The 26,201-nt window shown below is 39.9% G+C and overlaps 1 protein-coding gene across 3 annotated transcripts in view; it reads right to left on the reverse strand.

Annotated features, from left to right (window-relative positions):
* Positions 1-26,201, reverse strand: part of daam1 (dishevelled associated activator of morphogenesis 1) — a 188,273-nt gene that overhangs the window by 38,277 nt on the left and 123,795 nt on the right. For all 3 annotated transcript variants that reach the window (XM_062968613.1, XM_062968612.1, XM_062968611.1), the window contains 10 exons: positions 25,039-25,372; positions 24,213-24,323; positions 21,753-21,856; positions 20,921-20,987; positions 19,730-19,847; positions 15,199-15,337; positions 12,238-12,296; positions 9,286-9,473; positions 7,645-7,953; positions 6,280-6,387 (listed from right to left, as the gene is read on the reverse strand). In XM_062968613.1, the coding sequence (XP_062824683.1) occupies positions 6,280-6,387; positions 7,645-7,953; positions 9,286-9,473; positions 12,238-12,296; positions 15,199-15,337; positions 19,730-19,847; positions 20,921-20,987; positions 21,753-21,856; positions 24,213-24,323; positions 25,039-25,372 (1,537 nt within the window). The remainder of the gene's footprint in view (positions 1-6,279; positions 6,388-7,644; positions 7,954-9,285; positions 9,474-12,237; positions 12,297-15,198; positions 15,338-19,729; positions 19,848-20,920; positions 20,988-21,752; positions 21,857-24,212; positions 24,324-25,038; positions 25,373-26,201) is intronic.

Genomic DNA, 26,201 nt, shown 5'->3' on the forward strand with positions numbered 1-26,201 from the left:
TAGTTTGGTTAAACACAAAAATCCAAATAAACGATAACTGGATACAGATGAAACTATTATTATTATTATTATTATTATTATTATTATTATTATTATTATTATTATTATTATTATTATTAAATTTGTATTTATATCCCGCTCCTCTCCCTAAACGGGGCACAATGTGGCTTACAACATTATATAAAAGACAATACAAAACATTGTTTGGATGCTTTTAGCACAGCTTTTGCATCTTTAAATACTGTAAATAAATCTTTGTCATTATGCAGGAACTATCTAAATTAAATGCATATCCTTTCTAAAACAGCAAGATTCGGAACAGCAGTTAATAAGATTTATTTCTACTCTTGTTCACACTTTTTTACTGCAGAACTATTGGGTCATATTCAGTGGTGTCTCTCCATTGATAGAAGGGACAATCACAATTGAGCCACAGAACTGAAAGGGACATTTAGTCCAATTCCCCTCCATAAATGAAATATACAACCAAAGCACTCCCTAAATATGGCAATCCAACCTCTGTTTTAAGATCTACAGAGATGGACTGTCCACCACATCTGAGACAGTCTATTCCACTATCAAATAGCTCTTACAATCAAGACATTCTTCCTAATGTTCAGGTGAAATCTTTTTTCTTGTAACCTGAATCCATAAATTCATGTTCTAGTCCCTGGAGCAGTGGAACAAGCCGGCTCCATCTTCTACATGACATCCCTTCAGGTATTGAAAGATTGTAATAATACCAACTCTCTTGTCTTCTCTACTCCAAGTTCTCCAAGGATCTTATCAGACGCAAGTTCCACCCCTGTTTCTACATACTTTTGATGCAAAATGAATTCCGCCTGTTGCCCGTGGTATTCCGTCTGTAAACTGTTTTAAAAGTGTTTAGAGATGGGAAGGGAATTGTGGTTGGGGGAAAACCATATTCTGAGCTCCTGATTCACACGGAAACGGCAGATGTTTATTTACATGTGGGATGGGATTTCTGAGATTCACCCGTTCTACATCGTTTTAGTAATGTTGAAGAATGGGGCGTTCCTATGGATGGTCTGCATATGAGCATCGATGCTCTATTTCACATCCAAAATCCTTTTATGGAAATGTCTTTTAATTAATTAGATCGTCAGGAATTGCACATTTTTCAGATATCACTATTTAGCTGATGCTGTACTTTCTCCTTCATTGAAACCTTGGCTTTCCAAATGGCGCCATAGCTAGCTCCTGACTGTCAGCCATAGCTTCTGCCAATCTAGCAGTTCGAAAACAAGCATTGTGAGTAGATTAATAGGTACCACCTCGGTGGGAAGGTAAAAGGTTGCCCCGTGCAGATATGCAAAACATGCCGGCAAAAAGATCAGAGATATCTACGGATAACGGCTCCTAGGCATGGAAGGATGGAACAAGAGCACCTTGTTGGAGGTTGTAGATGTAAATAAATAGAAGCTTTACCACTGCTTCTGAATCAAAATTTACCCTGCAGTGTAATAACGTGCCACTCAGGTTTGTGAAACAAGTAACAGTAACTTTACTTCACTTCAGAGCAATAATATATTCAGTAGTCTCTCTGATTTCTTACAGAGAACAGAGAGAATAAACATTCCTTTTAAAACAGTCTTTAAATATGCCTCATTGCCTTAAAAATGATCAGGTTTCAGAGAATCGGCAGACATTATTTCCCTGGCTGTTTCCAGTCAGCACTCTCTTCACTCTCGGAGGTAAAAATGCCTGCTCAAACCAGTCAAAGCCAGTCAGAATGCTGGCTCATCCAATCAGAATGCTGGCTCCTGGTTGTCTCAGCCAATCAGCTGCTGACACATATCTTTCCAGTCAACCCATTACATGATGGTGCCTTTTTTCAAATCCCCACACACCTCTCCTTGGCCAGAAGTTGTACATTGCCTCCAGATGCCGGAGATGAAAAAAGGGGGAAGACGTTTACCTCCATCTGTGATATTATATGCCATTGTGTAAAAAGACATTGAATGTTTGCCTCATATGTGGTCTGTTTTCCACTCTTGAGTCCCTCCAAGGATGATGATGATTATTTATTATTGTTTTTCAATAACCCCCTTTTTAATTGTGAATTATAAGAAATACTAGTGCTGGCCTTCTATTAAGCCTGAAGGAATTTATAATAACTTAATTCTGCTTTATGTTTTAGAATACCGTTTATTAGTGCTCATATTGCATTGGTGACAAAAGTTATAATTTTAAGGCTGATAATGTAATTCCTTTTAAAAATAACTTTATACCTAAACTCCTGTCTTTGTATTACCACAAGCTTTCGGACTACCCCGATATCGGTGTTTCTCCTTTTAACAAAATGTGGAATTGGGGGGGGGGGGGGGATTACATTTGCTCATGTGAAAGCTCAGAACATGGATGATTTTGATAGAAATGGTCAAAAGAAATTGGGTGTGTTGAGGCTGACAATATTATCCAATTTCATTTCTCCCCCACCCCCCAACTTTCCACAACTCATGGGATGAGGTCCTAAGTCAGTCCTTACGTGGCTTCATTTCCATATCTTTGATCATCTTGGTTGTCCTTCTCAGGAGATTAACCAGCGCTATTAAATGCATTATTTTTGGGTGGAATTATTACATTACCAGGAAGAATGGAGAAAACCTATAATTCCACCTTAATTTGAATGTAAAGGAAAAGCCCAATATTTTGACTGAAGAAACAAATCAAAAGGCACTGGGTTGCTGTGAGCTTTCCAGCCTGTATGGTCAATGTACCAGAAGCATTCATTCCTGATGTTTTGCACAGCTCTATGGAAAGGCATCCTCAGAGGTAGTGAGGCATACCTCATAACCTCCGAGGATGCCTGCCATAGATGTGGGCGAAACGTTAGGAGAGAATTACTCTGGAACATGGCCATACAGCCCGGAAACTCACAGCAACCCAGTGATTCCGGCTATGAAAGCCTTCGACAATACATTGAACCAAAAGGCAACTTTCTGCTGTGGGCGTCAATGACGCATTAATTGGAGAGAGGAATTGTAATGCTTTGTGTGTGCTCGCTGCGCCTATTTTAAGTTGTGACTATCTCCTATAAATATTTCAGTTTAAATTATCGGGGAAATTTAAGCTCTCAAAGCAACCGATGCATTAGCATTCCGATCAGTAACTGGAGTGCTGCCAGCGTCCAATGGAAACAAACGCTACTTGCACAAAAAGCACTACAATGGATTGAACTGAGTTGAGCATTCAAAAGGAGCAACGTCCTTTGTATGAAGGAGAACGAAGGAGAGAAGGACAAGACCGTTTCACGGGTGACAAATTCCTGCATTGGAAGCAGCAGGTCCACTTGCATGCTCTCTGAATACATGAAAATCTAGAACTAGGGAGGTAGCATGAGTTGTGTGTGAAAGCACACAGACACACATTAGAGTATTGCAACAAAAATAGTCTATAACAGGCATGGGCAAACTTGGGCACACCCTCCAGGTAGTGTGCCCAGGAATTGTGAGAGTTAAAGTCCAAAACACCTGGAGGGCCCAAGTTTGCTCATGCCTGTTCTGTACATATGAAATGCAAATTACTTGGATCTCATCTCTAAGATATCTCATTATTTATATATACAAGTAAAGATCCGAAATCCAAAATGCTTCCGATCCCAAGCATTTCTGATAAGGGATACTCAATTTGTATCACCAAAGCTTGATTGCAGCTAACGTAGCCACAGATTCCTATGTAAACTTGACATGTTGTGCACATGAAATTATGTGATTGCATACATTTCTGTCTTTATGAAGAACCCACATCACAAAAAAACTGGATTGGAGAGAGTATATTGCTTTGTACATACGTAACCCTCAATTAGGGGACATCCCTTATAATAAGAGGTACCTGCTAGGGGATGGCCATCATAATAAACAAAAATCATCAGTCCTATTGTAGGATAGGACTGAAATATCAGTGCCACAGTATCATCCCAGATGAGACAATATAATAAAGGACATTGCACAAAATTTTACACTCTTTCCAAATTGTTTAGATGTGGTGTCTTCAGACACATAGTTCCAGCTTCAGTCCTTTGAATGCTCACGTTTAAGGACCTCTGGGCCTACCGACTTTAACCAAAGCTCTAGAGAGCTACTGGCTATTTTCCCCAATGGCCCTGCTGAGCTCCAGGCAGCTTCATATGTTCAACTGACCCTTTGCTGAAAGCTCCTTCATGGTTTGATGTGTCTGAGCTTTAACGCATCAGGAGAAATGAAGAGCAAAAGTGACTCTGACACTGGTGCCAGATAACTTTTGACACCTGACCTCGTTCTTAAACCAAAGGCCACTCCGCTCCCAGATTAGCATCAGGAAAAGATTAAAATTGTGCCTTCGAAAGGGCTTACTTGTTGACACTCTTCCTTCTCCTGAAAGACTGTCTGAGTCCACTGCCTCTCCAAAAGATTACTCCAGCAGACTAGACAAAGCTGATTAACCACAGCATTCGAAACCCTCAACACCTCTGCTCCATACTGTGCTTGCTCCACTTATTCTTTCTCTCACACATAAGCACATACATACCGCACTTTTGTTTCTGCACTTCGGATATTAGGAATTCACTCTTTGCTTGAAGAAGAATCCAAATAGAAATACTGATTCACACCCATTTCTGCCTTTTCTCCCAACAAAAGAAACAAGCACCTCATAAACTGCTCTTGAGTGGAGAAACGTGCCGTAAGACAAACTCTCAGAGAAATAGTTCTGAAGAAACAGTGGGCCCTTGGTTTTCATTGGGGTTTGGTTCCAGGAGCCCCATTGGTTTTCATTGTGGTTTGGTTCCCATGGATACAAAAATCCATGAATGCTCAAATTCTATTACAGTAGAGTCTCACTTATCCAACATAAACAGGCCAGCAGAACGTTGGATAAGCAAAATTGTTTGATAATAAGGAGGGATTAAGGAAAAGTCTATTAAATGTCAAATTATGTTATGATTTTACAAATTAAGCACCAAAATATCATGTTTTACAACAAAGTCTGCCACTTGTTTAAAAGCACTTGTATTGTTGTTGGGTGTGTTGGCCTGCTGCGTGTTGCTGCCTACATAAACAGCTTTGGATCCTGGTGGGAGGCAGACTGCATTGGATAATACAGAACATTGGATAAGTGAAGGTTGGATAAGTGAGACTCTAGTATATATGCAATGCCATGGCAAAGTGGTGTCCCTTATATTAAAACTGGCAAAATGAAAGTTTTGGTTTTGGAATGTTTTGTAGGGTGAATAGTTTTTATTCATGGATAGTCAAATTCATGGATGCAGAATGCATTTATTTAGATGACTCTGTGTGTGTGTGTGTGTGTGTGTGGGGGGGGGGGGGATAGTTCAATACAGCTGCAAAACTTCAGTCCTTAAGGGCTTTTTCCATACACTTGGGATACACACCTAACAAACAAATTGTGTAACCTACTTGGCATATGTTCTATATCTATATCTATATCTATATCTATGGCATATGGCAAGTAAGTTACACAGTTTGTTAGGTATGTATCTCAAGTGTATGGAGAAAGTCCTTAAGGACTGAAGATAAGGGGCTGTATTGAACTATTCCAAGCAGAAGTTGTCATGTGCAGCCCAATTCACACTTCATACTGAAAGAAAGCACTGTGATATAATAATATACACAAGGGAGATAAATGAAATTTACTCCAGAGATCCTTGACAGATTGCAGATCCCTTTACGTATTTACCAGCTGGTACCATCAGTGTACACAAGCCAACCTGCTAATTAAAGTTGCACTCTCCAACTGTTCTGATTTGGCCAGACCTGGAGAATATCAAGTCTTTTTATTAACAAAAATTGCATCGCTCTTTCCTTTTCGTCCTTCATCTGCTACCAACGCATTCTGAGATTAACTAGTTTACTAATGATTTAAAGATAGTGTGGCTTCATTAAAGAAATAATGATTACGACTGAAATATAAACCATGAAAACACATTCATAAAATTGGAAAGAATGATTATTCACATGCAATGACCTCCACCGTTAGTTCTTTTCACCATTCCCAATGAAATTGTCATCTGCGTTCATTCCAAAAAGCATGCTTAACCAATGAAGAAACATGGTCAAGTGGCACACGCATTTGCCATGACCTTTCCTGTTGGGTTGGAACCTAAAATTCGAGACCACCAACATGGATGCATTGAACTCAGTTGATGTGACAAATCAAAATGGTGCTAACAAGTAAAAATGAAGATGATAAACACGTGCATTCCATTTATTCCCAGGGAGGCAGGATGAGTTACCTGGACAGCCCAGAAATACACATTACCTGCTGCCTCTGGTACGCAGAGAACGTCCTTTCAAGGTCTTCAAGGTCGAGCACCTTAAACACCCGTCCATCATCAATGCCAGTCCACACTGTGCCTTCCAGCTTGTTCTAGACAGAGAGAGAAAATGGGCAGAAGTTGGAAGAAATGCAATTTTGGCTATGTTCCACATTTTGAGATAATTTAAGTAAAAGTTACTGATACATTCATAAACAGCAATTTTTGTAAAACCATCCCCTGTAAAAAAAACAACAAAAATAACCCTGGGTGTACATAAACAATGTGTTATACTGACTGGAGAACTAGATCATGACTCTAGAAATGAGGTATGCATTCCTGCTAGACCAGACATGGGCAAACTTTTGCACTCCAGGTGTTTTGGACTACCGGCTGTTAGGAATTGTTAGAGTTGAAGTTCAAAACACCTGGAGGACCGAAGTTTGCCCATGCCTGTGCTAGACCATGAAAACCCATTGACCTAGGGCAAGTAATACTCTATCAGCCTCAGATAAAGGCAAGGACAACCCCTTCTGCCCAAATCTTGTCAAAAGCAACATCAGCCCCATGACAGGTTTGTCTTAGGGCAGGCCTGCACAACCTGCAGCCCTCCAGGTATTTGGGTCTCCAACTCTCAGAAGCCCTAGCCAGTTTGTTCAATGGTCAGGAATTCTGGGAGCTGAAGTCCAAAACATTTGGAGGGCTGCAGGTTGTGCAGGCCTGTTTTAGGTCCATCCCAGGTCACCATCAACCTGTTAAGATACTTAACAATAATAACCAAGAAAAAACAGATGCCAAGTATCATAGCTGTAACTTCCACTTCAATTCCAGGCAAATTAATTTTGGCACCTATGAAGCATGATCCAGGAGATAAAATGGGCAAAAGAGGATGATTAACAATGTCCATGATACACAGACATAGTAAACAAATTAAAAATAAATTTTAGGCTGGGCATCTAAGGAAACAGTCGCTGAAAGAAATTCAATCAACATATCAATTAATGTGAAAATTTTGCAAGATGAACGAAGGCAATGGCAAACCTCTAGTAAATAAAACTTGCCAAGATAACCTCCTCTGCCACAAGTCAAAAGCATACAACAGAAGGTATCCATGTGTAACCTCATAGAAAGAACATAGGATGCATATGTGGAAGAGGTGGGATAGAGAGAGTTGCCCCAATAGCTAGACCTGACACATTTGTCCATGTTTAGTAGAAGATTTAAATGAATGGTTGGAATACAGTTTCCGATGTTTATGCTGATTGGGGTTGATGGAATTAAAGAGTCTAAAGGCCACCGATTCTCCATCCCTGCATGATGGAATTGAAATTGCATGATGCTGAACTGAACAGAATTGAAAGGTGTCTTACCTCAGGGAGCTTGCACCAATTGAAGGACTTCAGAGCGTTTGTGGGCTGTGGGATGTTTTTCTTCTTGAGTCCCAGCCCCAGCGGGGCTCCTGGAGCCGGAGGCAGTCCTCCCAGAGGAGGGGGTCCTGGAGGAGGTGGGGGGCCACCCGGAGGAGGTGGTGGTGGAGGTGGTGGTGGGAGGAATCCCCCAGGAGGTGGAGGCGGCGGAGGAACCGGGAGGAGAGACCCCAAAGCGGCTGTAGGTAATGGGCCCCCGGGAGCACCAGGAGGCAAAGGCGGGCCCCCAGGTACTGGAGCACAGATTGCTCTCTGCAAGAAGAAGCAACAGAACAAGTCAAGATAAGTGATGTAGACCAGGCATGGGCAGATTTGGGCCCTCCAGGTGTTTTGGACATCAACTCCCATAATTCCTAACAGCTTTAGGCCCCCCAAATACCTGGAGGTTCCAAGTTTGCCCATGACTGATGTAGGCCAACTAAAAAGGGACAACCAAGCTAAGAAGGATTATCAGAACCACTGAAGGATTACTGAACAGATGTACATATTGAATTGTGTTTGGATTGTTGACAGATCTACAGGGGGAAGAAAACAAGTAGTCTTCTAGTCAACCAGGAAAGAGTTCTCTCATTGAGTTCTCCAACTATTTAGTCTCTCTGGGAGAAACACACAATGCAGCAAAGCCAATCTTCTTGAGCAAAAAATAACAGAGGTAACATCTTGAATTTCCCCTCTATGTGCACAAGCAGAGCTGGGTTCTACACTACATCTACACTTATTCAAACAATCCAGGACCATTTCTGCTCCAAACTGACCCTGCATCTGATCTGAGGCAATGGTGGAGTCCAGACAGTCCCACTGGGCTAAACTGGCAGGACTATTGCTCTTATTTGTCCTTTTATCACACCGATCCTTACAGGGTGACAAGACAAGGACAAACAGACTGAGAGACAGCTTTTATCCTAGAGCTGAAATGATATTGAACTCCATGGCTTCACAATGATGTGGCATTGGGGGCTGTGCGGTGGTGGTGGGAGTGGGAGTGTGGAGGCATGCGTGTGTTGTTTTGTGATGTGTGCTGGGGAAAACATTTAATTTCGTTGTACAATGTATAATGACAATAAAGTTATTCTATTCTATTCTACTGCGTGGGAACCATTGCTGATGTTAATTCTCCGAATCTCTATTGCTCCCTGCTGCAGCAAGGGAGGCAACCTGATCCTGATCCATCTCCTTTCCCCTGCAATGGTTTGCTTTGGACACAATCTGTTGGCCACTCTCACCACAAAATGGATGGCTGCTCTCGGGTTTGGGCAAAACTCCAGAGCAATTCCAGACTTTGCTCAATGAAGGGCTAAACTGGTTCAGTTCAGTTCTTCACCCCATGTTAAGGACCAGAGGTCCTTCAATGTTGTTTGGACCACTAGTTTTAACTTCTGAACTGCTTCAGGTTGCAGGGCTGGTGTAGACAAGCCCTCGGGCACCTCCTTCTTTTCATAATGAGAACCATTTTCTGAGTTTGTGGCCTCAAACCCCAGTTTTGAAGCCAAACCACAGCATCAAGTGGTCTAAAAATAATATGGAATTCTGGCCCGTTTCCCTTGTACCAGAAAATGAAGAAGAGAACCCATTCCCTGGCCTCACCCTGCTGAGTTCGTGGATCTGTGCCGTGAGGTCTACCACTTGTTGTTTGGCTTGTTTATGCTCCGACAGTTCTTTCTCAAGTTTCTCCTTCATCTTGTTCAAGGTCTGCATCATCTCCTCTTTCTCCTGGGCCTTGGCATCACACTCCCGTTCCTTCTTCTCCAACCTCTGTTGGAGTTCATGATGTTCTTTTGAAAAGGAAAAGGAAGGCTTTACATATCTTTCTCCACAATATTAATTACAGTGTGGCTTTTTAAATCCATGGATGGATTTGATATCCCACACTCCAAAAATATCTCCTCTCCCCAGAAGTGTTTGTGGGCTCTCTAGATTATCCAGTGCTATTCTCCTTTACATTTCATACCCAAGCATACCCTAGAATATCTCTGAAGAATTTACAGAGACCAACAAATTGAACTGTTTTTAAGATCCCAGGTCCTTCACTGTGATTTTATGGTGTGGTTCTGCAACAACTTTAATCAAAATATAAGGTTTGCTATTATCCACAATTTTCAAGGTATGTGTATCTTGGAATGTATCCCCAGCAAATACAGGGGGAACACTTTATTTTTAATTGTTGACTTGGATGGTTAGGAAATAATGGTGGAAAAGGCCTTCTTGATTTAAGTGTGGGGACTCACAGCAATAGGAAAACCAACTCACTGGGAACAGAGTCCCTTGGTGATGCATCCTCTAAGCCAAACTCAAAACCCATGGTTTAAATCCGCCCCTCCATGGCCTTTTATGTGCCCCCCCCCCCGATGCTGAACTACAATCCCTGCATTGCTCATCATTAGACATCATGACTAGAGCTTATGAGAGTTGGGAGGTGGGATACAATCAAATCGGGAAGTCTGCAGTTTGTTCTGTGGAGTCAGGAGAGTGAGGTTTGAATTTAGATGCAAGGTTTGTGGATATATATGATGTCAAACTGTAAAATGTGCTTTAACTTTTCCACAACCTCAGCCAAAATGGTACAGGTGTAGCTGAATTTGGACTAAAGCCAATGTGAAAAAATTTCCCAAGTAACAAAATGTCAACCAAGTCTCCACCTTCTTATCTCCAACATCACATCTCACTGCTTCCATATTGCCTTAAAACCCTCAAAGTTCAAGGGTGTATCTGCAGTGTAGAATTAGTGCAGTTTGACACCATTTGAATTGCCAGGTCTCAATGCTAAGGAATCCTGGGAGGCTGCAGTTTTACTGGGACTATAGTCTTCTCTGCCTAAGAGGGACTGTTGCTTCACCAAACTACAACACTTTACCACTTTCAGCCTCTTTTTAGTGAGAAAAAGTGAGGTATAAATAAAAATAATAATTAATAAAACAAACTCCCAGGATTCTATATCAAGGAGTCACGGCAGTTAAAATGTCAAATTTCTGTAATATTTGCTTTTACCATTATCCTATGGTTGTTGGGAGACCCTCCACCTGCCATTCCACTGGCCACTGACTGGGAGGAAGGCAGCCAGTGAGACACAACAACACCATGTCTTACATAATATTTATGCAATAACTATTGATCTTATGTTCACTGTAAGTCTGAGAGAAAATTAACATTTTGTAAGCCGCTCCTAGTGCCTTTGTAGCTGAGGAACAGGGTAAAAATATATCTAAACAAACAAACAATAAATAAACAGTATTAATTGCACACTGTAGATGTACCTCAAGTCAATGAGCTCATCTGTGGTACATCCTGCCAATAAAGCTAGGGACCAGGTTCTGGAAGTACCACCTTTATTATGTACTGCAATGCACAAACCATTGTTTTCAACTACAGACCCATCTACACTACCTTGTAATGCAGTTTGATCCTTGGCAATTCAAGTGGTCGGATATGGCATTACTTCTACAGGGTAGATGCACCCATTGGCTTCAGAATAAGATCTTACCCATTCTTTTTTGGATAGACCTTAAGCAAAAGCTTTTGTTTAATGATTATCTTATGGCTACTTTGTTTCCTATACAGCGATGGTTCCCAACCTTTTTAGGACCGGGGCCCACTCTCCAACATTAGTACCAAAAGGGTTATGAATCAGTTTTTGGTCAACTTTAGATTTGGTTTGGTTATTTGGGGTGCTGATTCAGAAAACTGCATCGGATAAACCACATCAGCTCCAGTTTCTGATACAGAACATATGCCATATGTCTCCCACAGGATGGTAAAACATCAAACATCCAGGCATCCCCTGGGCAACATCCTTGCAGATGGCCAATTCTTTCACACCAGAAGCAGTTTCTCAAGTTGCTCCTGACATGAAAAAAATTATTTAGTCTGAATACCAAAATCCAAAAAGTCTGCTAAGATAGTGACGCTTTTGCTCTTTCAATGTACCTTGTTATTAAAAATATTATAAATATTGGGTATAAAATTTCCTTTTAGGGTATGTGTACATGAAACATAAATGAATTTCTTGTTTAGGTGGGTTCCCATCTCCAAGATATTTTGTTATGCACAAATAGACTGAGAAGCGGAGTGGGCAGATCAAAAGACAACCTGGCAAGATGGCACTACCTGGAGAAATCTTCCACCTTGTGTGACTGTGGAGCTGAACAAACAATTCCTCATATGTATGCTTGCCCAAAATGCCCTGCCTCATGCACGGAGGAGGAGTTGTTTAAAGCTATGGACAATGCGATTGCTGTTGCCCGCTTTTGGTCCAAAACTATTTAGCTGTTTGTGATTCCTTTATTTTATCACTTTTAAACTTATTTATTATGCAATGCTTTTGACACTAAATAAATAAAATGCACAAATAAGAAAATACAAGTATTCCAAAACCCAAAGCCTTTTGGATAAGGGATATCCAACCTGTATATGATGCCACATCAATGTCATGTTGCCATGGTTACCTGCCTAATCTATTGATTGCTCACTCCATCCACCTTGAACCCATCCTTCTTTAGGAAGCTCCAGAAAGTGTAACAAAAACACATTTTCCTCACTCACCTTTTCTCATTTTTTCTGCTTGTTCCTTCCATTGTTTCACTTCATTTTCGTTCACCAACCTAGAAAAAAACAGAGTTGTGATTCCCTCAGGAAAACAATAAGCACCACACATTTTGCAAAAACAAGGCTCCCCCAAAATGAGGATTAAGTAAATCTTAGAAGATTGTCTCCATATGTAATTGTCTTAATTAGGGTTCCCCTCCCACCTGGGAAATATTTCGCAATGGCAACAGCAGGTTTTGGTTTGTTTGTCCCTACCTTGAATGTGATTCATAATGCTTGGATTTCATTAAGTGTTCCCAGATTGTTCAAAGAACAGTCATTCTCTTACAAAAGAGACTAGGACGATGTCAGATGGAAAATACTAACTAGGATGCAAAGGAATGTTCACCGAATATTACCCATCAAGGGTATGAAATGTTGGGAAACGAAAGGCATGGAAACCACTCAAGTCACTTCCAAGATGGCAACTCTAATGCTTGACTAGGAGCATGGGATTCAATGTATGCAATTGGTCAACACTATGATTGACAGGAACTTTGAATATGTTTTAATGGTTTTTAACTGGGAATTTTGAAATACTGTTTATATTTAATCCTGTTTTAATGTTTGTATATTTGTATATTTTGAATTGTATGCTGTTCTGATGATTTTATGCTAAGCTGCTTTTGAGTTTTCATTGGGAGAGATAAAGCGGGATATAAACAAATATAATAATAGTAATAATAATAATAATATGATTGGCGGGAGAGGAATGGATTAAAATAAGACCTTCTTTCCTGAAAATGATCTTCCATAGTCCTAGTGAAAAATGTAAAAATTATTTGGAAATTAACTGTATTTATTTATCTAATTTTTAGAGGAAATAAGAGCCAATTTCTAATTTAAATTTCTCCAAAAATATTTTAGAACAGAAAGCACCGTCTTTCAAAAATGATTGGCCATAATGGTGAAATACAGTCGGCCTTTCACACTTGCACGTTTGACTTTTGTGTATTTGATTATTCATGGTTTTCGTTAAAATGTTATCTCTGGGACTCAATAACGCCCCTTCTACACTGCCATATTATCCAAGTTATCAAAGCAGATAATCCACTATCTGCTTGAGCTGGATTGTACGAGTCTATACTGCCATATAATCCAGTTCAATGCAGATAATCTGGATTTTATATGGTAGTGTAGATGGGGCCTAGGTCCTCCAGTGCACCACTATGATCAGCTTCCTAGTGACCTAGGGCACTGATTCTGAAACTGTGGATTCCCAACCCCAAATGAGTTCCCCTTAGCTCAATGTTGGGGTCACAAAATATTTGGCAAGAGTAAAAGGTTTATAAATACCACCCATTTCCAGAAATTGGCTGGCACTAATGTGTAGTGCTAACAGAGAACTTTGCAGAAAATGCTTCAACTGTGCTCCACATAAAGGAAAATCAGCCTGTTTAGCAAGCCTTGCAAATACTGGTATCTTATCAGTAAGATCCTTCGTTTTATACCTATTTTATATACCTATATACCTGAGGCCACATGAAAATTTCTCAGGTGAAAATGGCTCATAAGTGGGTAAAAACTAAGAACTCCTAGAAAACAACAGATCTCTAGGAGGGCCTAGAACATCACACTGGAAAACCTAGAACACCTTCTCCAGGAATTTCTAGATCCTCCAATGTAATTTTATGGTCAACTCCCAGCAGAAGTTCTAAAAAGAGCAGATTTTTAATCCCCTTATTTTCACTTTCATGAAATGTGAAATGTAGAGGGCTAAATGTTGGGATCAGAAGCAATGTACTTCTGAATTCTAGTTGTTCAAGAGGAACAGGCTGCATAGTGCCTTCTAGTCCTGCATTATATACAGTAGAGTCTCACTTATCCAAGCCTCACTTATCCAAGCCTCTGGATAATCCAAGCCATTTTTGTAGTCAATGTTTTCAATATATTGTGATATTCTGGTGCTAAATTTGTAAATACAGTAATTACAACATAACATTAACTGCGTATTGAACTACTTTTTCTGTCAAATTTGTTGTATAACATGAAGTTTTGGTGCTTAATTTGTAAAATCATAACCTAATTTGATGTTTAATAGGCTTTTCCTTAATCCCTCCTTATTATCAAAGGTATTCGCTTATCCAAGCTTCTGCTGGCCTGTTTAGCTTGGATAAGTCAGACTCTACTGTACTTCTATACAAGGTGCCATATTGACCATGGTAGAAAACAAAATGGAAAACCACAACAGCCTTTGATGGGATTACTCTGGTTTATGTTCTTTTTGACAGAAGGGGGCAAATGTGGGCTTGGTTATAAATAAACTAGCTGTGCCGAAGTATGGTGGTATGGGAAATAAAGTATTAAGGAATTGGTGGTAGTTAAGGTAAAGGGTTAGGGTTTTCCTCTGACATTAAGTCCATTATAAATGGGTAATATAGCTGTGTGGAAGGGTCTTGAGTCTACACTGCCATATAATCCAGTTAAAATCAGATAATCTGTATCTTATAGGCAGTGTGGAAAAGGCCTAAGTGAGGCCTAACTCTGCCTGTCCCCTGGGCTGAGTAGGTTGCTAGGAGACCAAGTGGGCGGAGCTTAGCCTTCTAACTGGCAGCAATTGGATAAAAACAATTATTCCTCTCCCTCTAATTATTTTTCTTTTCTTTTTGTTGTATGAACGTAGAGGCATGGGTGAGGGGTTGTGCTACCAAGTTTAATGTTTCTGGAATGTGTAGTTTTGTTGTTTTGTCCTAGGCTGAAATTTCATTACCCTTTAATATATATAGATAAACAAACTTTATTTATATCCCGCCTCATCTCTCCAGAGCCGGAGGGATTCTATACTCTAGTCTAACCCAAAAAACCCCCACAAAGTCAGGAAATGATATTAAACAAAAATACATTAAACAAAAGCACACCCAAATCAAGAAAAATGAATTTCCAATTCTAGCATTTCAGACAGAGAGGTAGAAATCTTACATTCGGACAACATTTTTAATATTAAAGTTCTCCAAGGGTGTCGAGTCCGGGTCCTGCCCTTTGTCGTTCTGAATAACTATTTGTTGAATAATACGGTCCAGCAGTAACCAGTACTGAACAGTGTTGCCATTTCTCTTATCTAAAAAGGAAAAGAAGAAAATAGGGTGATGAACAAAAAGTTTCACAAGCAAATTGTGTGTCAAAGGCACATTACTACTACTACTACTATCATCCCACTTTCCTCTTTTATATTCAGGCATGTAGCAATGGATAAGAAGATAAACTGAAGCATTTCTCCTCCAAATGAGAAATCTCTTCCCCAATAAAATTGTCCTTCAATCCCCAAATTTCTAGCACTACAAAGCATGAGACTCTGAAAACACTATGTAACATGATTTTTGTTCCTGGGTTATAAATGTCATTTCCTAATTGGTCCTACCATAAAGACATGGAAAAGGTTTATTAAACTGCAAAAACTTGGTTTCTGCAGGAGGGACTTTATCCTGCTATAGCACATTTTGCTCTAGTTTTTCAATGACTATCCCATAGAATCTCAATCAATTTCACATAGTTTGTGACAGCCACAAAAATGAAGTTCCTGGAGTAGAACAACTACTTTCAAAATAAGCATTGTACAATTAAACAGGAAATAACACTTTCAAACCAGGAACAGAAATGTTTTCAAATTTTGTTACATAGTGAAATTGTTCACACCTAGATCTCTTATATTTGCTGCATCCTCATTCCTTTGGGCAAGTGCCCGCCATGTTTCTTTGCTTGCTTAAACTGTATTTCCAAATCCCAAACTGAAGTTTTAACTCTAGAAGGCTAAAAATGTGGGGACTGAATGGAAAATGTCAAGAAGGGGGAGTATTGGAAGGAGGCAATGCCCTTATTTTTGCATCCTTTTATTATATATTGTGGACCAACCCAATTCTTGTTGGGATAATTCTACCAAAGACAAGAGAACCATTAGCACACGGGGAGATCTGCATGCAAATCCAACAAGAGATTGTGGAAAGAGACCTATGTCCAATTCTTAGTCTCCAACTGAAGTACCATCAGCACTCTGTATTTGTGAGTTTAACTTTTGTGAATTGGATTATTTGCAATTTGATTGATATGTTCTCTTTAGAAAACTCTAGGTTCTAAAGTATGATTCTATGGGAGCCTGGGTACACCTCGGCCTTTCAGGTGTTTTGGACTTTGACTCCTACCGGCTATTAGGATTGTGGCAGTTGAAGTCCAAAACACCTGGAGGGAGGGCCGAAGTTTTCCCAGGCCTGGTCTACATTGAATAATTTGATGCAGTTTGATGCCACTTCAACTGCCATTGGCCAATGCTATGGAATCCTGGATCATTATTTACAGAGATCTCATCTACATTGCCATATAATGCAACTTCAGAATTCAATTCAACTGCACTGAATTGGATTATATGGCAGTGCAGATTCATATAATTCAGTTCAATGCAGTTAAACTGCAGTCTGAAGTTGCATTATGTGGCAGTGTAGATGGGGCCAGAGTGTGTCTTACAATTCAGCAACTGCTTCAACAGTGTGGTGTGTAGGCCCCTTCTACACTGCCATATAATCCAGATTATTAAAGTTGATAATCCACATTATCTGCTTTGAACTGGATTATATGTACACACTGCCATATCATCCCGTTCACATCAGATAATCTGGATTTTAGGCAGTGTAGATGAGGTAGTAATAATTTGAGTGTTCGATTAGGACTCTAGAAGACCAGGGTTCAAATCCCAGCTCAGCAATGGCATGATCTTGGAAAAATAACACTTTCTCAGCTTCAGAGGAAAGCAATGGGAACCTTCCTCTAAAGATATTGTGTTAAGATAAGACCACCATAATTTGGAACTGGCTAGAAGGCACAATGCAACAATAACAACAAGTGAGGCAATAGGTCTCCCATTCAGATACATTAGTCGCTGGACTCTGGCCAAATCATTTTAGTGGGAAAGTGGCTTGATAAATTGCTATCAGTTGTCATGTCTACACAATTGCTCAGGAATGTATGACTGAATTTGAAAATCCAACGGAAGTACTGCATCCAGCTATTAATGCAGGTTAATGCAAGCCTCTTGGGAAGTTATTTGTTGCCAGTGTTGGCCACAATGTGCCCTGGGCTCCAGTGAGCTTTACCCCAGATTAATTGGGTAAATGTAAATAAAGCTTCAGTTATCAGTTATCACTCCCACTATCTCCTTCTCTGGAAGCTTTTAAACAGAGATTGCCATCTGTCAAGAATGCTTTGATAGAGTCTTACTGAATGGAAATGGGTGGGGCTGGATGGCTTCTGGGGTCCCTTTCCAATTTTATAATTCTACTAGCTGTGCCCGGCCACATGTTGCTGTGGTGTAGTCTGGTGGTTAGGATCCCTGTGGTTAGGAAGCAGCCTGGCTCTGAAGCTGCAAAGCTATTCAGTGCTATTCAAGATGGCCAACGGAGGATCCCTCTGGTTAGGAAGCAGCCTGGCTTTAAAGCTGCAAGGCTATTCAGTGGTAGGAAGAAATCAGGGAAGTGGGATTCTGTATTATTATACCACAGTAATTATTATTTATAATATTTATAATCTTATATTATTTGCTTTAAACTGGATTATATGATGCTCCTTATACACGGCTGTATAAAATCCACACTGAACTGGATTATAGGGCAGTGTGGACTCAAGATAATCCAGTTCAAGGCAGATACTGTGGATTAACTGCCTTGGCATTCTGGTTTATATAGCTGTGTGGAAGGGCCTTGAGTCTACACTGCCATATAATCCAGTTCAAATCAGATAAACTGTATTTTATAGGCAGTGTGGAAGAGGCCTAAGTGAACCCTGCCTGTCCCCTGGGCGCCATTGTGGTTGAGGGGGTTGTTATGACACAAAGTGGGCAGGGTCTAAAGGGGGTGGGGCCTATTCTTCTGACTGGCAGCCAGGGGGAGAATGGCTCTTCCTCGTTTGCTGTAATTTGGATTTTAATTTTCTAGGGTTTTTTTTATTGAAGGACATAGCTTGGATGACTATGTCTTTTGTGGCCAAATTTGGTGTGATTTGGTTCAGTGGTTTTGTTGTTTACTCCGTGAGAAAAATGCACATTAAATTTTTATATATTCAGATGTGTAGGGTACCAAAACTGGAAGAAGAATGCAAATGCCGTCTTACAGGAAAGAGTGGTCAGAGAGGGCGGCACCTAAAAATACAGCAAAGTCTTGCTTGAGCATTTCTTTAGCTATGCACAAAATTCACTGCTAACAGTGAATGATAAGTGTTCAACACTGGGATAGAACAACATAGGTAATGGGCTTGCCAAAGCTGTTTGGAGAAAAAGAATAAATTTTACATCATAAACTACAGAGCGAGGCTTCTTGCACGTTTTCCAGTGAAAAGAAGCAGAACGCTGTCAAACAGAAACTACATTAAACATCCTTGTTCAGAAAGTTCCAATAAAACAGCACTGATAGGTCAAAACCAGAAAAGGATGTAGGATTAGCAGGCATTGCAATGGCATTCCGAGAGATTATCTGTACTCATACATACATAATGATTAAAAATGGAATGATGGAGTAGTCTACTCCCGCAAAAAAGCTGGGAGGGAGACAGAAAAGATAGGACAAAATATTTCCAAGGTTGGAGCCTAGATACTAAATCCAATTGTTAGTCCCAACAATGTTAGATCCACTAAACGAAATGTCAAGTGGCTAACTTTTTATGGATTTGAATACTCTCTCCTGCCAGGATCAACAAGTGAAGACAGACCAGTATTTGCAGCAAGAAACAGAGCGATTTCAGGGAACGCTGCATTTATTGGGATTGTGAAGGAATGCAAAAATCACTCGAAAGCTGTTGTCGGCTATGTGAAATATTTAAGAAGGCAGCACTTTAGGGATTTCTTTGGCAAGAGGGAAGAGGACTTGGCATTCCTCAGAATGCCTTTCCAATTAAGAAAGAACGATGTTTATATATATACATCTTCACCTTTTGAGCAACCATCCAATGCAGGTGAACTGTCGGACCAATACTGAGTTTCTGCAAGACAGTTCTGAAGCAGTAAGTGGCATCTTAAATAACTTAGAGAAACAAAACACCATTTGATCCAATTGGTGACATAATCAAAGGGTGTATCTACACCAGCCATGAGCAAACGTTGGTCCTCCAGGTGTTTTGGACTACAACTCCCACCATTCCTAACAGCCTCAGGCCCTTTCCTTTTCCGCCTCAAGGAAAATAATATTGAAATAGGGAAGAAATATTAAGAAAAAAGAAAGCTCTGTAACTGTTCTTTGGCAGGAGTATTAAATAGGTTGTACAAAAGGATAGTTTGCTGCAAAACAAAGTTAAAGAGCTGATGAACTTGCATGGGATCATATCAAAGTGCTCAGAAAGTATCTGTCTCAACTTTTACAGAACATATCACAGCTACAGCATTTTCTGGCTTCACCCAAAGGAACCGAGCCTGGCACAGCTTCCAGTTCCAAAACCTCAACTATGAGTATAGATAGAAAAGCCGTATTTCACTCACAAGGCATTTGGAGACAGTGGTGAAGGATAGACATAAAGTGCGGGTAAGCTTCTGTGTGAGTCAGCCTTTTTCTGGTGAGCTCGAACATCTGGGTTGCACTTTTTGTGTCTATATGGACCTGTGTTGTTGTGATGGGGAGACAATAAGGTTGAAATTAAGCTACTGCTTAAACTTCCCATAGATAGCCAGACATTGTCAATGGGAATTACAATTGTTCCAGGATACTGAGCAAAGACATTGTCAAGTGATGAGTATGCAGGCACAGAATTAGAATGTAATGAGTTACCAGATACAAAACTATCTGCAGTTTGGTAGATTGGAGAGCACAGGAAACAGAAAAAAAATTAAAAAATAACAGAATAAATGGGAATGTTGGGACTTCTTTTTTTGGGTGGGTTTAACTTTTTCTAGCTCAGTTATTTTATTTAGTTAAGTTACTAAGTTACTCTGTTAAAAGGCATCATAAGCAGAACATTTCACATTTTAGGACTTTTGCTTATAAATTTAAAGGCTTTTTTAAAAAAAGGTACAAAAATTTACTATCAAAGCAATTAATTACATTTTAAAAATGAAAAAGTATTTGAGTTAAGTTACTAAGTTACTTTGTTAAGAGACATTCTAAGCAGAATTCTTCATATTTTGGCCATTTGCTTATACATTCTGAAAATTCTTTAAAAGGTCCAAAAATTAACCAGCAAAGTGACTACTAATTCCTTTTTGAAATATGAAAAATGTCACTTGTTTATGTAATGAATTCTGTAACAAAGTAATTAGATTTAAAAATAAACTTTCTAAGTTTGGGGAAGGGTAAATCCCATGGTAAAATGTTTTGTTTTGTTTTTTTACATGTGAATTCCAAATAACAGCCTGTAAGTGTCCATGATATACCATAAACTTTTGCCAGTATGCTATAACCCGCCTAGAGTCATGAGGAGTGGTGGCTAAGGATTATTATTATTATTGACACAAAGACACAGTATGATACAACAAACTATAACTATTATTATTATTATTATTATTATTATTATTATTATTATTATTATTAAGTGCAATCTAACTATATCTCAAGAGCTATGTTTTACTCATCCCTGTGGTATAGGGTAATTCATATTTTTTTGGGTGCTGAATCAAAATGAGGATTTGCAATGGCACAAAACAGCACAAGAGAAGTTAAGTGTTCAAAATACATACCAGCTCAAACCGTTTTGCAAACTCCAATTCATCTTCATTTCTGAGTATTTCAAAGAAGTCTAAATGCCTGGGAAGGGGGGTGAAAAAGAAAAAGAGTCATCCAGGAATGGATTAAGGGAAGAAACTCTTATCAATTGATGCCAAAAAAGGTTATGTTACTTGGTAATTTTTGGACTAAGTGGGCCATTTCCTGACATTACATTCAGAAGCACAGGACGACCCCACTGCCCATGGGACTGGGACCAATGGTTTCCTCTACCCACACCTGACAAAATATGTCTTCTCTAGGTATTTTCTAGACCGTTCCACGTGAAGTTAAAAGGGACCATTCTGGAGGAACTAGAGATGCCACCACTTTAGGAAGTTGCTAGATCCTCCCAGTTGACTCTATGGCAACTTCCAGCAGAAGTCATTCATTTCAACAAAAAGGTTGTTGCAGAAGCAATTATTTGTGCTGTTCTGCTAATATTTCAGAAGAACCTAACTCTATAAAAAAGGGAGAGCTCATCTTGTGGATCTGACCTCCTTCTTTCTCAAAGCAATGTGCTGATTTCATGGCCAGGACCCATGTGATTGTTCCCACCCAAATGGTTGGGTTATTTTAATCTGGCAAGGGCTAAGTACTTTGGGCAGAATCACATCACAAAATTGCCCAAAGAACATAGAAAATCCCTAGAGATGGTGTATTTTGTGGGATATGGATAGATGAAACCATATGTGTCAGTACCAGGTCTTGGGAAGAGGGGAGTCATACTATATGCATAAAATACAAGAAAAAGGATAAAAAGAAGACCATCAAACATGATAGCTCGTGTCAGCCATAGAAACTTACCTATCTAATGTGGAATTTTCATGCTCTCTTAATTTGTCAATGACAGGTTGAATTCCAAGCATGAGGAATTCATATCTCAGATGGAGTCTGAAGTCCAAACTTTCCTGAAAAAGAGGAAAGAATGAAAAGAGTGTATAGTGGAATAATTTTCCTGAATCATTTTACATATCCAGCAAGAGCATTTCTATGGGTGGAGGTTCCTAAAATGTATCACAGTTCCTAGGTGTCCAGTAGAAGGAATGGACTAGATTAGGAAACAAGACGACTAGGATTTAGACAGGGAGGACACAAATTGGTCACTTTTCCACTAGCTCTTATTGCCAATGAAGTGCTACCCAATACATGGCATCCTTCATTAATATGAAATACACCCCAAAGTAGAATTTTGAAGTTTATGTTGCCAATACTAGGATAGAGGATAAACACAGCAATGTAGACCAAGGACTTATTTAACTCTGGAGGTGAAGAAGAGTCTGACAACACTATTGTGCCTGGCTGTCAAGTACACGTCTCCTACCAGAAAGGAGTTTCTAATGTTTCTACAAAGTATTAATCAATCACCTGTTTCTTTAATGTTTCATTCTGCTGAGTCCCTAAAGCAAAGGCAACAGAAAGATGGCTTGAGTATTTCACCAGTGAGCTACAATCCTGTCGCAATCGTCACAAGAAGCTCATTTCCCGAGACACGCAATTTGTCCATGGTGGCACATGCCTTAGTTACATCCCATTTGGATTACTGTAATATGCTTTACTTGGGGATCCCTTTGATGAGTAGATACTTCAGCAGGTCCAAAGAGCTACACATTGTTAAATGGGGTTGGTTACAGGGATCACACAACACCTTTGTTGCAACAGCTCCACTATGGCCAGTTTGTTTCCAGATACAATGCTGGTTATGACCTATGAAGCCCTATATGGCCCACGTCTAGGCTATGAGGGAGATAATATGGTTGGTTGGGACATGATAAGATGGTTGGTGAGGTCTTCTCGACTTCTCTAGATGTCCCTCCCCAAGGAGGCCAGAATGGCCCCTTCCTTACACATCAACCCAGTAAGGGGATGGTGATGTGCTGATGTTACCCAAATATATTTTTCCATGCCTTCAAAAAGAGCCTGAGCTATGAATAGTGTGTGTCCTATGGAGGAGGTAATGGATTGGATGGGGAAAGACAAATTGAAACTGAATCCAGACAAAACAGGAGTGCTTACCAGTAAGGGTCCTAATTTGGGGATGGAGCTGTGACAAACAGTTCTGGATGGGGTTACACTCCCCTTGAAATACTATGTTCACAGCTTGGGACAAGGGCTCCTGGATCCATCTCTCCAAATATCAGCTCAGGTAGATGTGACAGTCAGGAGCGTTTACTACCAGCTTTGGCTGATCTGCCAGCTGTGATCCTTCTTAGATTTTGAGGACCTAAAGATAGTGGACTACGCACTGATAACCTCAAGGTTGGATTTCTGCAATACGCTGTACACTGAGTTACTTCTCTACCAATTTTGGAAACCTCAATTAGTTCAAAACATGGTAGCCAGCTATGTTTGGTATAAATTTTCATATATATGTGTGTGTGTTTATCTATGTAATTTAGCAATTAATTGTATTTTTATGTTCATTTGTTTCTGAATTTATTCTACCCCACTGTGAGCTATCAGGAGAGGTAGGTAATAAATAAAAAGTATTATTATTATCATTGTTATTATTATTATGATTTTTGGAATGAAGGAAAGTTTGAAAGATTAACACCACACTAAAGTATTTCGTGTTTCCCATTTCCCAACATCTTTGTCTTGTGCAAAAACATATCTATACATCATCACTTTCACTGTGCATTTTACCTTTATTGAGAAGAGGCATAGCATGCCCGTTCACTGACCACTTGAAGGAGGAAAAAAAGCTATGGATATATCTTACACTCAGCATAGAGGAAACTGAAGAAATTGAAAAATCCTCTGGCAAAGTATTTTCACTGCATCTTCCCAGACAGAGAAGTGCCAATGGTTTCTTAAGAACCACCTCCAACTTTCTCAAAGGAGAAAACCAAGGGGTGAGATATTTGTTTTGATTTTTGGCCTTTCTAGCATCTCTGCCAAATGTGTGACCATGCCACCAATGTTGGGTAAATGAGGAATGGCTCCATTCTGGATTTTCTTTCAAACTTGAACAGAATTATCCAAGGTGTTGAATCCATTTCGGGAATAGGACTCAATAACTTGGTGAGCAATTTAAAAGCTTGCACTAAATTCTAGAAGGAACCTATTACTTTTCACCCCTTACTCGGATATGTATAAAATTCAACATTACACTCTGCCTTGCAGGAGTCTATAGGATCCAAGGAACTTCAATGGAAAATTTCAGACACCTGCTGAAATTCCTTGTAGGAATTCTCACTGACTTGCTACCCATCATCCACAGAGCCCATATCCAAGACTGGGAATGCCTCCAGTTCCCACACTTACCACACCAGCTCCTTGGCTTAGAACTGCATTGATGAAGGACATGATGGCTGTCTTGAGGCTCACTTCATCCCGGTATCGTCCTGTACTTCTATCCAGGTCATTTATTAATGTCTGTGGAAGACACAGTTTATTAATTAATACCATCTCATTATTTCATATAGATGAGAAGGAGGGAAACACTCTCGGAGTAAATGACTTGCCTCTATATTTTAATTGCATTTTATTACGGGATCAAGACATGGCAGTTAAAGTGGGCTCAAGGTACTATAACTGCGACATGTGGTCATAGATAGTATTAAAGACAAAAGACAATGTGCTGGGAGAGTTGGAGGTGAATGGGAAAAATGTTCATCCCACTTTTATCTCCAACAGAAAAGATTTAAAAGCCTCAAAATCAAAGTCAACAGAGGGATAGCAACAACGTATGTTTATATCAGGCAGGGGAAGGCAAAGTGCAACCTTTCAGAAGTTGTTAGACTGCAACTTCCACAAACCATATGCAGTATAATTGATAGTGAGGAATGCTAGGTTTTGTAGTCCAATAACATCTGGACAGTCACACTTTCCCTCCCTGTGATCAAGAGTTTCTCAAACTAGTGTCGAAGTCTACTTGTTACTCTCCAACTTACAAACAAAAAGCCCAAAATCTAATACCCCTACAAACAGAATATCTCCTTTCTGGACTACAACTCCCAGGATCTCTGACCAGTTGGTGATTTTGGAAGCTGTAATCTCCTCAATAAGGAGCATTAGGAGAACAGGACACTTAAGTCAATGGAGCCCTTGAATTCTCAACCAAACAAAACATCACGAAGCAAATCCATACCTGAAATCGAGTCCGTTCGCTGGCGTATTTCTGGTAATGCACCATGGCCTCCAGCACTTTTTTGTGGCCCCCGGGAACCAGGCACACAGCGCCCATGATTTCCAGCACTGCCACCTTGGTCTTAATGTTTTCCGTGCTCAGACTCTGAGCGATTACATTAATGCTCTCCGAGTGCGCCAGGACATGAGCTCTCCCCAGAGAGTTATTCATCAGTGCTTTGATGCATCCGATGAGAGAGGTATGTATCCGAGACTCTGAGGTCTCGTAGTCCATGCTCTTCAGGAAGTTCAAGATGCAAGTCAAGCCATCCAGGTCGATGAATCTGGTTACAAACCTGAATGAAAAAAAATACAGGTGTGTATGTACATCAGAATTGAATGGGGCTTATCTTCAATGAGAAGCTGACTGAGAAAGCTGGACACTGTACTACAGTTTCCATCATCTCTGATCCTTGGTCATGGGCTAATGGAAGTTGGAATCCAAAAATATTTGGAGGACCATATGTTTCCTGCCTCTGACTAGTCTTGCTAGATTTTGAAAATAGCAATAAGTGATGGTCAAAATTCATTGATCACAAAGAAGCTATGGACAAGTATGTATTCCACCTAAATACCAAATGTAAGTGTTGCTTTCTGTTAACCTAACCATGCGTTTTCTCTATAGTATTACCATATTGTTCATATTCATACATTATGGAAAGCCCACATGCAAAAATGTGGGACTTCTGGAGGACAGTTTATTAAGACTATATAAAAGAAGCAGCTTTCCCTCTCTCAGAGGACATCCAATATAACAAAGGACACCTGGCAGAAGGGGCAAACTTTCTGGGCCTCAAAAAAGCCTCCCAAAACAACAAGCAGTTGATACTATTGTTGTTACTGTCAGTATTATCAATCATCGTCATCATTTCTTACCCACCTCTCCATGTGGATCAAGACTAGGTCTACTCCAGTTGGGAATAACCACGAGAAAGCCAGCTGATATGATTATGTTGGAAATAGCAACCTTCTTCAAGCCTCCACTAGTAATTTGCTTTGTATATGATTCTGTTTGTTTACTGTATTATGTATGTATACTTTAGTATGCAGCTTTCCATTTACCCTATGTTTCTTGAGGTTGTGGGAGGGACTGCAAAACACATGATCAGATCTGGGACTGCTGAG

This window comes from Anolis carolinensis, chromosome 1 (assembly GCF_035594765.1).
Source record: "Anolis carolinensis isolate JA03-04 chromosome 1, rAnoCar3.1.pri, whole genome shotgun sequence".
NCBI lineage: Eukaryota > Metazoa > Chordata > Lepidosauria > Squamata > Dactyloidae > Anolis > Anolis carolinensis.